This window comes from Podarcis tiliguerta, assembly GCF_965153285.1.
Source record: "Podarcis tiliguerta genome assembly, chromosome: 14".
NCBI classification, from domain to species: domain Eukaryota; kingdom Metazoa; phylum Chordata; class Lepidosauria; order Squamata; family Lacertidae; genus Podarcis; species Podarcis tiliguerta.
The window spans coordinates 11,577,983-11,591,366 of NC_139547.1; the positions used below are offsets into that span (position 1 = coordinate 11,577,983).

The 13,384-nt window shown below is 43.2% G+C and overlaps 1 protein-coding gene and 1 long non-coding RNA gene across 2 annotated transcripts in view; both read left to right on the forward strand.

Moving 5' to 3' along the window:
* The window catches only part of LOC310663908, a 58,802-nt gene that overhangs the window by 14,613 nt on the left and 30,805 nt on the right, over positions 1-13,384 (forward strand). The gene's annotated exons all lie outside the window — the stretch shown is intronic.
* Positions 484-10,419, forward strand: LYSMD2 (LysM domain containing 2). The gene is made up of 3 exons (XM_083412340.1): positions 484-966; positions 6,530-6,861; positions 9,660-10,419. The coding sequence occupies exons 1-3, from the start codon at positions 739-741 to the stop codon at positions 9,706-9,708; spliced, it is 609 nt and encodes a 202-aa protein (XP_083268466.1). The 5' UTR covers positions 484-738; the 3' UTR covers positions 9,709-10,419.

The window sequence follows — 13,384 nt, forward strand, 5'->3', positions numbered from 1 at the left end:
TTATTCTAAATGTCAAGTCTGCAAGTTGTGCATTTTTTAAAATATAGTTTTGTACACTTGCTTCTGAGAGTAGTATTGCTGCCGCCTCTTAACGGCTACATTTTGGGCATCCCGGCAGCAACAATAATTTTAGATAAGGGAGAAACTATGGATGTAGAAAGCAACGGACAGAGCCAGAAGAGCTGTCAAAAAAAGCAATATGGACGCTTTGGAGGAATTAATCATGATGTTTAATGTTAATAATTATTAATAGCAATAATAATGTTTGGAGGAATTGATAAGAAAAACGCCCCTTCCCCTCACTCCCGTGTATTTTAATCAAGAGTTCATAGCCCCCATTGAGTAAGAGGGAGGCGGTTAGAGCAACGACAATAACTTGTCGCGCGCGCCAGTGGCGGCGGTTGGCCTGAGGGACAAACCGTCTTCGCCTCGACTTGGCGCGCTAGCGGGATCGGCGCATGCGCCGGCCGTTGCCCGCACGCGCAGACGGCGGGGTCGGTTGCGGAGCGGAGACCTTCGCCGAGAGGGAACTTTCTCCACACGCGCGCGCGCGCGCACCCACTTCAGTTTTCCTGGTGCGCAGGCGCGTAGGAGGAGGCCGTTGCTCCGGGCGACCTGGCGGCCGGCCTTCTCCTCAGGAAAAGCTGAGGGGAGGGAGGATGTGGCGGCGGCGGCGGCGAATCCCGGCGTCGCCCGCCAGGCGCTGAGAGGGGGAGAGCGCGCGAGGAAAAAAGGCCCATGGCGGAGTTCCTGCCGGTGCCCGGGCTGTTCCTGCGGGAGGAGCCGCTTCCCGGGCCGGATGCCTCCGAGACGGAGGCCGAGCTGTCCCTCAGCCTGGCGCGCACCAAGACCCGCTCGTACGGGAGCACGGCCACCGTGGCGGCGCCGCTGGCCGAGCGCTACGTGGAGCACCGCATCAGCGCCTGCGACACCCTGCAAGGCATCGCGCTCAAGTACGGCGTGACGGTAGGTGATGGCCGCGCTCGGCTGGGCCGGCAGGGTCGCTGGCGTCCTTGCTGTAGGTATGGGTGAGAGGACGCGGGTTGAGGGGGTGAAGCGCCTGAACATGTGCAGAGTGCCGTCTTCTTCTGGGGGCTCCCACCACCAGAGTGGAATAATTGCGGGATTGATAAGCGAAAGCGAGCGTCCCCCCTTTATCTGAAGCATGTGCAGAGTGCTTCCCCTCCCCGCCACGTTCTCAGTGACTCCAACTGGATTCTCATACATATGTGAGTATTAGGAAGAGTACGCTTAGAAATTGTAGAGTCAGAAGGAACCCCGAGGGTCATCTAGTCCAACCCCCTGCAATGCAGGAATCTAAAGCATCCATGACGGATGGCCATCCAACCTCTGCTTAAAAACTTCCAATGAAGCAGAGTTCACAAGCTCCCGAGGGAGACCATTCCACGGTCGAACCACTCTTATTGTCAGAAAGTTCTTCCTGGTGTTTAGTGTTTCTTGTAACTCGAAGCCATTGGTTCAAGTCTTGGTCCCTAGATCCTTTTCACATGTACAGTGGTACCTCGGGTTAAGTGCTTAATTCGTTCTGGAGGTCCGTTCTTAACCTGAAACTGTTCTTAACCTGAAGCACCACTTTAGCTAATGGGGCTTCCTACGATTTCTGTTCTCATGCAGAAGCAAAGTTCTTAACCCGAGGTACTGTTTCTGGGTTAGTGGAGTCTGTAACCTGAAGCGTATGTAACCTGAGGTGCCACTGTATTGCTAGTAAGCCAGATTGCCCCCCCCCCCTTTTTATATTTGTGCAGAGAGGGCCTTCCTCCTCCTCAAACTAATTATAGATAGATCCCAAGACATCTGTGACTGATGTAGTCTATGAACATGTACAGAAGGCTTTTCTCCCCCTGCCCTTTGGCTCTGCTGGTCCCTCAGGCATCTGTGCTTGATATGAAGAGATTGCTTCTCTTGGGGTGGGTGTGCTGAGCCCCAGGCATCTCTGATTGACAGAAGAATGTTTGTCTGAGCATGTACAGAGGGCCTTTCGTCTCCCCTCCCAATAACTATCAGCCCCTTAGGCATTTGAGATTGATATGTTGACAAAACTTGTGCAATAGGTATGCAGCCCAGTAACCCAAGTCAGCTTTTTGGTCCTCTGTGAGTGATAAGAAGTAAGTATGTACAGAGGGCCTGCCCTCCTCTTCCCCTGCATTAATTACAGATAGCTCCTGAGGCATCTGTGACAGATAAAAGGAGAACAATTCACTCTGAATATGTGTAGAGGGGATCCCACTACAAATTGCCCCTCAGACATCTGTGATTGATGTGAGAAAAATGCTTTCCTCTGAATCTGTGCGGTGTCGTCATGTCCCTTCCCCCCCACATGGATTTCTGTAGATGGCACCTCAGATGATGAGCTGGATGAGCTTCTAGAATCTAGACAGGTGTGCTTGGAACCCGAGCACACCTGCCTTTAGCACTAAAGTTGTAAGAACACAGGGAAGTGCCTTATGCTGATTTAGTGCATTGGTCCATCTATGCTCAGTAATCTCTACTGTGACAGTCCTCCAGGATTTCAGGCAGGAGCTTTTTCCAGCTCTACCTGAAGATGCCTGGGATTGAACCTGGGACCTTCTGAACGCAATGCAGATTCTCTACACTGCACTACTGCCCTCCCCCAAAGACATAATTGGGCAGCAGACAAAATGTCAATGTTTCATGTGTAGCTGCCCTGCCGTGGTCACCTTTCAGCATGAAGAGAGTATCTTCACCATCATAAGAGGTACTACAGCCAGCACCTTAGGAACTGGTTAGGGACTTTCAGAGATACTTGAGCGCCAGCACCTCTAGCTTTAAGAACAAAGACATGATCAGGTATGTAGCCCTGTGTAAAGAAAGTTTTCTTGGAGGATTCTCTGCGTAGCAGGAGCGGTGATGTTTGTTACACAACTGTTGCACTTCCCCAACCTTACTGAACTGTGATTCAGTTTGTTGACTTGGCTGCATGTCTTCCCTTTAGTATGAATTATTTAAAGATTCACCCAGATACAAAAGAAGGTGAAGTGGTTGTTTTGGGTGACAATACATTTTAGAAGCAATATCTCAGAGAAGCAACAAACAAGTGTTTCCCTACCTTTTCCCGACAGTGGCTCCCTTCCGACCTTGTTTTCTTCCTGTGGCCCCCCATGGGCAGGAGGGCAGCTTCCCCCCAAAAGTAAAAATCAATACAAATCAGTACAAATCTGAGGTTCTGTTCCCCCTAACAAAAGCTTGCCCCCCACAACAAAAATACTGGCTACGCTCATGCCCCCCCCAACCAACTGGTAGAAAGGTAGCTATTTAAATGTTTTGTTTGTAAATAGAACATGTTTTATTTATAATTTTTATAATTTATACAAAATACAATTACATAAGATGATAGGAACATAATGAAATATTGTTGAAGCAGAAGAACATAGAATCATGGAGCTGGAAGGGACCCCAATGGTCATCTACTCTAACTCCCTGCAATGTAGGAAACTCAGCTAAAGCATCCAAGGCAGATGGCCATCCAACATCTGCTTAGAAACCTCCAAGGAAGGAGAGTCCAGAACCTCCTGAGGGAGTTCCATCTTCCCTGTATTATAAAAAGTAAGCAACACTTATTTGACCCCAGTTATCTGACATAGAGAGGGAAACCTACAGATACAGTCCAAAAGTCGCACAGGGAGTTCTGTATATAAGGGATAATTTTAAAAAGCAAGTGGTCCTCACTGACCTGGTGCAGGAAGATTTTGTCATCCAGAGGAGCCCTGGCTACCTACATAAAACACTATAGCCCCACAAACCCTTACCTGGTAGTAAGGCCCACTGAACTCAGTGTGGCTTTCTTCTGAGTAGACAGTTATTTACTAGAGGCAAGTCAGCAGCACCAGACAACTCCGCTCGGCTGGGCGCTGGGGTGGATTTCACCCTGTGCCTTGCAGAGCCAGGCCAACGCTGTCGAAAGGCCCTGTGCCCCTTGGCAACATCCAAAGGCCCTGATCCATTTGGCGCTTGGGTGGATTGCACCCTGTGCCTTGCTGAGTCAGGCCCAGGCTGCCACTGGTGGCAGCAACAAGCAGCTCCTGCTCTCCCAGCCCTACCCATTGCCACTCCACCCCTGCACTTACCTGACCTGGGGGTTCTGAGAGGAAACAAACCAGGACTGCTCTAAGAAAAAGCACACGGCAAAAAGTAGCACCCTTGCAGTGTGGTTGGGGAGATTTAGGTGCAACTCCTGGAATATGTGCTGCTACCAGGAGTCCAGGAGTTGTATCAACCTTTCTTAGGAGATTCTGAGATAGTCTCATGGGTTGGTAGAGACAGCAAACTCTTGGACTAACATTCACACTGGGTTTGTCCTTGAGGAAGGTGGAAAAACTTGGAAACATACATCAGACATAAGACAATTACTGATGTAATGGAATGGGCTACTAATAGCATTGCAAATGCTAAGCTAACTACCAATGCATATTTATGAAATAAGCATTCACACTACTGGACCTAATGGTCAGGGTTCCCTTTACCTTTCCCTATATATAATTATATATTTGCTACATTTACTGAAATGAGAAAGTCAAGTTACACACATAAGTGCACTCATTTACCTGTTCCATGGCATACAGCAGGACAATGAACCATCTAATAAAAGAGCTAGGAACTAGCTCACCAGCCTCCTGCCAAAAATGCCATGCTGGGAAGCAAACTGTGTTTTGCATAGTGGGAGTCAGGTGTTACAGCAATAACCCTGTCCACTTCTGCCTCAGATCCCACCCACTTTCGGCATGCAGCTTCTAAACATTTGGTATGAGGCAATGTGACCCTTGAAGAAAGAAAAGTTCCCATCGCTGATGTAAAATGTTGGTTCATTAAAACTCATTGCGCAAGGGACTTTATTTAGTTAGAGATAACTATGGGCCTAGAACTTTCCAAAGCAAAGGCTTCTAGTTTTGGATCTTCTGTCTTAATAAGATAAGAAGGAGGTGTGCTTTGTTTATAGTTAATAACAGTTTGCAATTTTATAACAGATTTATATAGCAATTATATAGAAGATTGCAGAGCTCAGGTATTGAAAGATAATAAAAACAGGAGGATAGCTCATGTTGGTACAGTGGGATGAACTTTCTCATGACAGGATAGCATCTCATGGAGCCAGGTACTGGATTCTAGTACCTATGATGATTTCTCAGTCCCTGGTCCCCAGTATTGACTCATAATAACAATATGACCTAAAGTGATGTATTTGTAGTGCTTCATCTCATTCCTATGGTTCAATATTTATATAGAAAAGCACAAATTAACAAACATGATTAATAGAAAGCTACTGATTTGGATTTAAGGGATGGGTGTAAATTAACATGTTTGTATTTAGATTTCATTTTAACCAGGATGTTAAAAATTCCTTTGAAGTTTTACATTTCTTGAGCCATGTGCCAGAGGAGCAGGAGGGAAACAAAATCTTGAGTTACGTAATAGCTTTATGTGCATTATTTATTAAGCTGCGCTGTGGCTGCTACATTTTCTTGCTAGCCCATAGTGAAAACAACGCCTCAGAGAAAATATTGTGTTTCTTGGTTGATACTACCCTACTTGAAATGATTCACATATATGGAGAAACTGTTGCCTGATAGTGAAAAATATATAAAAACCAGTTTCAAAAACACAAAACTGTTTCATACAGTTATGGAAATACAAAAGAAAATGCAATTTAATTTCAGGGTTTTTTATTTGTCTAGCTAGAGCTGGAAATACAGTTTGTCTCCAAAACCTTTACTGTAACTTAAATATTCACATGTCTATGGTAGGCACCTGTTATTTCAGCTGCAATAGGACATAGGGCTTCATGTTGATGGTCAGTCTAGTTCCATGACTGTTAATTATAAGCTTTTCCTAACACCATCGTGGGAATTTTGGATGGCTGATGGTGTGGTGCAGTTAGAGCCACAGCTCTTTAGTTATACCATCTTTAATGTCACTGTAGTTATATGATATTTCATGCTTATTATTTGACGAGTTAACTAGCAAATGAAGGAGAGTGTAAGGGATGTAAATAAGATGACAAGGCCCTCTTTCACACCCATCTCTCTGTTCCTTGCTGTTGCAAACAGCTGTTTCTAGCAAGTGCTGGAAGGGGCACCAAGGCTGGCAACTAGAAACTCAGATAAGCTCTTGGGACCCCTAATTTTAAAGTTCCATGGAAGATTTTGCATTAGGTGTCCTGGTTCATGACTTCCAGTTCCATTAATCTGCTGAATGAGTGAGAGATAACTTGCTTGGCTGCTTGGTATTTAAATTCAATTTGTGTTTTGCAGCATTATTTTCTACTTTTTGTAAGAAACATTATTACGGGGCACCAATAAGAGAATATGCCCAAAGGGATCATATTTTATTGTTTAATTTCTTTATTGGAAGATATATTTTATAGTGTATATTTGAAAGAAGAGATGGTAAAGACATTACATTTAGAAGGAAATGTGTGTCATGAAGCTGTTCGTAGAAAACTGATAAACAATCTTTATTTGAATCAGTAAACATAGTTTTATGTCTGTTTCAGATGGAGCAAATAAAAAGGGCAAATAAACTGTTCACCAATGACTGTATATTTCTGAGAAAAACATTAAATATCCCTGTTATATCTGAGAAGCCTTTGCTGTTTAATGGACTTAACTCATTGGAGTCTCCAGAGAATGAAGCTGACACCCCCTCTTCTTGTGAAGATGGACCAGTGACGGTTCAGGAAGACAACTCTTCACCCAGTCCTCAAGAGCCTGACAATCAGCTCCCTCCACCTGAAGAATTATCTGCCAAAGATTTTCTACATAGACTGGACTTGCAGATTAAGATGTCCAAGCAGGCAGCTCGGAAACTAAAACCTGAAGATAACAGGTAAAGAAATAAGAAAACTGCCTGCTTATTTAAACACATTTTGAGGGCTTGATGTGGATAATACTCAGAACAGTAGTATACAAAACAGAGAGTTACCCACTAAAGCACAGTACCGTTGGAAAGGTTTACAATTTTTCTTGAAAATTTCAAGAAATTTCAGGAAATTCTAGTATTTGAGCTTCCATGTTACAGATTTAGTTAGGCAAATTCCAGATACTTTGATCAGCTCAGTGGCTAAAATTTTACACACACACACACACACACACACACACCCTAGAGAACTGAAGTAATTCCGTTTTTAAAAACTTTGAGAAAAGCAAAAGTACAAAAGACCAAAGACCTTTCCAGAGTTTAATCTTCCTGCCCTGCCCTGGTCTCAGCGATGCTAATGAGATTGGCCTCCTCATCCACAATCAGATCATGGATGAAGGAGAACTTGTTCAGAATCTGTAATGGTTCTAGGGGTTGCTCGTGCGTAAATCGGTGCCAACACCTGGCTGCGTTGCCTGAGTGAACCTTTCTTGTCCGGACAGCCACTCACCCGTGGCTGTCTCAATCGCTGGCAGAATCCGTCAGTGGGCGTTTCTTGAACTTCTTCCAGCATAAATGTTCTTTGACGCCTAGTCTCCCTGCGCGGAAGCCTTCCGCGCAGGGAGGGTGTGGGCATCGGAGGACCCGTGCTCTCCCTGCTGGTCCCCGGCGAGGAGTCTTGGAGCCACCTCGCCGATTCCCCCATCTGCCCCCCTTCTCCACTGGTGCTACGCTGATTTCCTTCCCCAGAAGATGTGCTGCTTCTCTCCCTCCCGGGACGCTCTCCGGAATTCCTCTGGAGCCCTCCCTCTCCCTCTGGCTCCGATGGCAGTTCCCTGACAGAATCAACCCACAATTCAACAGCAGCAGCCACAGCAGACCTGAGGGCTGGCACACAGCATAGTCATTAATTGCCTGTGCTATGTGTCCTTTCCCGCACCAAACCTCCCCCTACCCTGAACTACTGTGATTGCCCCTCTTCTCTCCCCGCTCCTCTCCTTCCAGGCACATTTCACCTCCTTTAATAAAAAAGACAACAAGAAACCCACACAAGGAAAAAAAAAGTTAAGATAATTGTAGCAGCCATCATCATCACCATCATTTATTTATACCCTGCCAGTTTGTCTGGGTTGCCCCAGCCACTCTGGGTGGCTTCCAGCATAATAAGAATAACAAACATTAAAAAAACCCCATATACCGTTCTAACTTCAGATGTCTTCGGAAAGTTGTATAGTTGACTATCTGTTTGGCGTCTGATTGGAGAATATTCCACAGGGTGGGTGCCACTACTGAGAAGCTGCCAGTTGCACCAATACAACTTGCACACCAACAAGGCCGGGAGCAAACTTTTCACCCTTTTCTTCCCTTCTCAGGGGGATGACAGGGCTCTCCCTCCCTCTTCCTTTCCCTCCCACTCCAGAGTGTAGCAGTGCAGATTTTTGCAAGCATCTCTATGGCCTCATTCATTCTTGACCTTTTGTTAATGCACAGTAATTATTTCCTTGCTCAGGGCAGCAGTTCTTCTATTTCTTCTGTGCCTTTGTATTTTACTTTTGCCTTTTTTATTTTGATAAAAATTAAAGGAGTGCATTTAGCTTATTTTTAGAAATTCTTTTAGTAAAACAAAACACTCTTTGCGGAAAGGTTGCAATAATTTAGTTCAGTTCCTTTGACAAATGCAGTCCCCCCCCCCATCCTTCTGTGATACAGTCCATTTGGCAGGTGGCTAAATATGAATTACAGTTCTAAAAATGACATTTGTTCTGCTCAATAGGGACATTGAAAGATATTTAATTTTATTCTTTTAATTTTATTTAATTTTATTTGTTGGCCAAAAGCATCTTCCTTTTGTGATATGTTTTGCTGTTTTCTTAATATACGCAGGGTGTCTGTATGCCATGATTCCATGGGACTATTTGGAGCATAGAAATAGCCTAGAATGTAGAGGTGGGAGTAGAATTCAGTTTCCTGGCGTAGCTGAATATGATTTCAAATATTGTTGGAAGGACTTAATTGTCCTTGCCCCTGCCATGATTAGCAAAGCCATAATAAATTGTGCAAAGTAGCAAGAACTGCTGCCCAGAAGCAGTCACTACTTAAGGCTGCAACAAATAGAAAGGTTGCAAGCCCATGCCACTAAGTACAGCTGAGAGACTAGCAACTTTTGCTATCTGTCCTGGAACTTTTTCACGCCAACTTGTCATTAGAAAAACTTGTAACTAAGAAGTTGTACTTGCATTTGCATATTTCTTATTTGCTACTGATCTATTTTTTTTCCCTTTTGTGGTATGTTTTTGTAGATTGTAAACCTGAGGCCAGGGATTATATTTTATTTCATTTTATGTAGACAACATATAAAGTCATACCTTGGTTCTCTAACACCTTGTGACTCGAACGTTTTGGCTCCTGAACACTGCAAACCCGGAAGTAAGTGTTGCGGTTTGTGAACTTTTTTTGGAAGCTGAACGTCTGACGCGACTTCCAATTGAGTGCAGAAAGCTCCTGCATCCAATCGGAAGCCGCACCTTGGTTTTTGGAAGTCAAACGGACTTCCAGAATTGATAGCGTTCGAGAACCAAGGTATAACTGTAGACTTCTCACTGTATACAAAATGCTTGTGGGCTCGCTTGATACATTGCTGCTTGAAAATTGTGAAGATTTCCTACAAGGAATGACCATTCTGCTACATTCCTTGAATGCTTTACTGTGTGGAGTAAATTTTATAAGCGCCTGGAAACATTTTCACAAGCTTTCTTTTTTCTCAACAGGGAGGACGATGAGGAAAACTCCTATGCAACTTCTTATCAGCAGCAGTAGAAGATGACTGAAGAGCTGGAATCAAAACTGTTCTTAAAGAACTAAATATCTGAGGATTCAAAAGCAAACCTTTTGGATTGATTTATTATCGTGTACTTGTTACAAGTCGTATATAGGTAATTCCACTATACTTGCACTAAAATTATTTGACCTTCGCCTTCTGCAGGCCAATGTCCTTTTACTATACATTAATAAAGGAAGTGATCCTTCCAAAACTAGTAATTGCCTTTGTATTTCTGCTATGAAAATATATCCCTGAGACAACTCTGAATCAGGATCGTTAGGAAACAGCTGTATATACTTATAAGATAAAGTGTAAGGAAGATTAAGTATTTATGATGAAAGTCATTATTATGGAGCCTTGAGATAGATAAGCCTGTCATGCAGATTTTGTGCATATCGGAGCTGATGGATACAGCTCTGAATATTTTTTTCTCCATGTGTGTGTACATGTGTCTTTATACAGATATAAAAATATGTATAGAAAGATATTTGTTCTTAAAATGAACCAGTTTTAACTGTTTTGGAAATCGGTTGAGATTTTAAAGTATGTATGGCACAATAACTTGCTCGGAGACATTTTTAAACAAAGGGAAGAACCTTGGTAAAAAATGTATTTTTCTTTGTGTCAGGGTAATGTTCGAAATATAGATACTTGTGTGCAGATATATGTAGTTTTCATGTAATAAATGCAAAATGCACTTTAAGAAAGTGAACTGTCTTTGTTTTTCAGCCTATCTGTATGGAAAAAAAAGATATAAATGCAATTAATTGATTAATATATGTCCCTATTTAAAATCAAGTGCAGTACTGCTATTCTTCGATGGAACACAGCCATTCAGTGTCTCACAACAGCCCTGAGGTCTGTTTTGCAGAGGTCTGGTGCTTTGCAAATACATTTCAAAAATATGCTTTTCTGTTTCATTTGAGTGTATTAAAATTTCCAAAGCTGTCAAAGTGTCTGACTTTTTCCCTAACTACTGCAGCTTTATTTCAAATACATTAATTTTACGACCATAAAGAAAAATGAATCTATTGATTATGCTTTTTTATTCTTTATGCTTTCTGAAAAAGTGAAATCAGAAATTTAATATCTTGGTTGTGGAAAATGAATGAGGATGCTATTGTATATGTCAGGGTTGGGGAACTTCAGGTTACAATATTCTGCTCCATCTATTACCAGCGGATCATTGCACCGGCACTGCAAAGATGGATAGAAGTCTCACCATTTGCTTGTGTCTGGAACTACTATGCATACAAATTATAAGGACCTTGATGGCCACGTAATTCAAGGCTTGTCTCATCGCCTCATCCATGTGACTTGTGATCAGGATTCTGAAAGATCATCTCACCCCTTATGTATAAATTTGATCACTGTGCTCTGCAGACAAGGGCCTCCTACAGACACTTGTCTTATCTGGTCTGTTCTGCACAATATAGAAATCTGGCCTTCAGTGTTGTGGCACCTACCCTTTGGAATTGCCTCCTGTCAAATATCAGACAGTGACAGAGAGAATAAACACCATGGTGCATGTGCAGCAGCACACCAGATGCCTTCGTCTGCCCCAGCTGCAACAAAACATGTCTCTCCTGTATCAGTCTCTACTGCCACAGCAGGTGCTTGCTGCAGTCTTGACTTTACCCTCAAAGGCACAATCCTCCATTGTCTCCTGAGACAGATTGATGTCAGCAAACATACCCTCTTTCAACACGCCTTTTAAGCAGAGAACTTTCCCGGTCTGCATCTGCATTGGAATAGTTTTTCAGTATTTTAATTGTTTTACCAGTTAGTGTTTGCTGCCCTGGGAAGAAGAGTGGGATATAAATGCAATTAATTGATTAATATATGTCCCTATTTAAAATCAAGTGCAGTACTGCTATTCTTCGATGGAACACAGCCATTCAGTGTCTCACAACAGCCCTGAGGTCTGTTTTGAAAAGCAACTGCAAAGTTCTAAGGTTTTCATTTCAGAGATCCCTGCCTCCCCTCCCCCCCCCCGCTCCTTTTTATTCAAGCCCAGTGAAAGCTGTTGCCATAAGGATTGACGTTGGGGTGAAATGAATCCGCTTTCAGTTCTCCCTATAGATTTCCTGTCAACTCTTCTTCACTTTCTTTGAAAGAGAAGCCTCCAATGGAATTGTTTTGTGCTTACCAGGGGCCTGCATCTCATAACACCATGCAGCTTGAAGAGAACAATTATCCTAGTGCCCAAAGTACATAATGGGTGAACGACATCTTTCGTATTTGTTTTAACCTCTGGAAACATGTTTAAAATACTTTCACATCCATATCTAGAGAAATTCATGAAGCAGAGTGCTATCAATGGCACTCGTGGATGGAGACAGTAATGTATCTGAACACCAGTTGTTGGAAACCACAGGAGGGGAGCTTGCAGGTTTTCCAGAGGTATTTTGGTTGGCCACTGAGAATAGGATGCTAGACTAGATTAGCCACTGGCCTCATCCAGCAGTCTATGTTCTGAAATAGTATGTCTTTTCTGCAGGTTTTGTAAGTTAAAAAAATTAAAGGACCCCTGGATGGGTAACTATGGGGTTGCAGCACTCATCTCGCTCTATAGGCCGAGGGAGCTGGCATTTGTCCACAGACAGCTTTCCACGTCATGTGGCCAGCAGGACTAAACTGCTTCTGGCACAGCAGGACACCGTGATGGAAACCAGAGCGCACGGAAATGCCATTTACCTTCCCACCATAGTGGTACCTATTTATCTACTTGCACTGGCATGCTTTTTAATTGCTAGGTTGGCAGGAGCTGGGACAAAGCAATGGGAGCTCACCCATTCGTGGGGATTCAAACCTCTGATCTTCTGATCAGCAAGCCCAAGAGGCTCAGTGATTTAGACCACAGTGCCACCCACGTTTTTTAAGTGGCAGGTGTGGGTTTGGGCAAACTTCTGAAATAAAAGATTCTGAACTCTTCTCAGAATGATGATTTCTGGGAGACAGACATACTATTGTAGACAATTGCATTCAGCTCATAGGCCAATTTAAATTAAGGGACCCAAGTTAGTTATGTCCATCACTTTAAACGGATCTATTCTAAGCAGGAGTAGCATTGGCTACAAGTCACAGTTTCCACATTTTGTGCAGATCGTTGGATATAGCCTTTCTGTTCTTACTGGTACCTGATCCAACCTTAAAGAAATCAGTTGGAATAGCTTTCAAATAGGTTTTGTGTGTCTCGCAAAAAATGTGTCTCAAATGGCAGAGATTTCTCTCCACCCCCAATGCATGTTCATAGACGTCTAGAATAATTTCCACAGTACAGGATCATAGCCTTCAGAGAGGCAATGCACGAAAAAGAAGAAAACAAAAACCTGCGCCAATGTATCTTGTAGTAAAGCATTTAATAAAGTACAGTATCAGAAACAGGATTGTATTAGAAAAGTGTATTGTGAATGTAGTATACTTCTGTTACATTTGCCCATCAGCCATAGTCTTAAATAGTGAAGACACCTCAAAATACCTAAATTCTAAAAGATACTTTGAATGTTAAAAAAAAATATTAATGGTGCTGCGTGGGATTACAACTGGAGATGTACAGGATACATACTTCATTCCATGGAGGTGATAAGAGAAAATGCTTGCAAGCTGTGGTCTGAAAATTGCTACTAAAATGCTGTCATAGCAAAAGCCTCCAATTATCAGGGTACCATA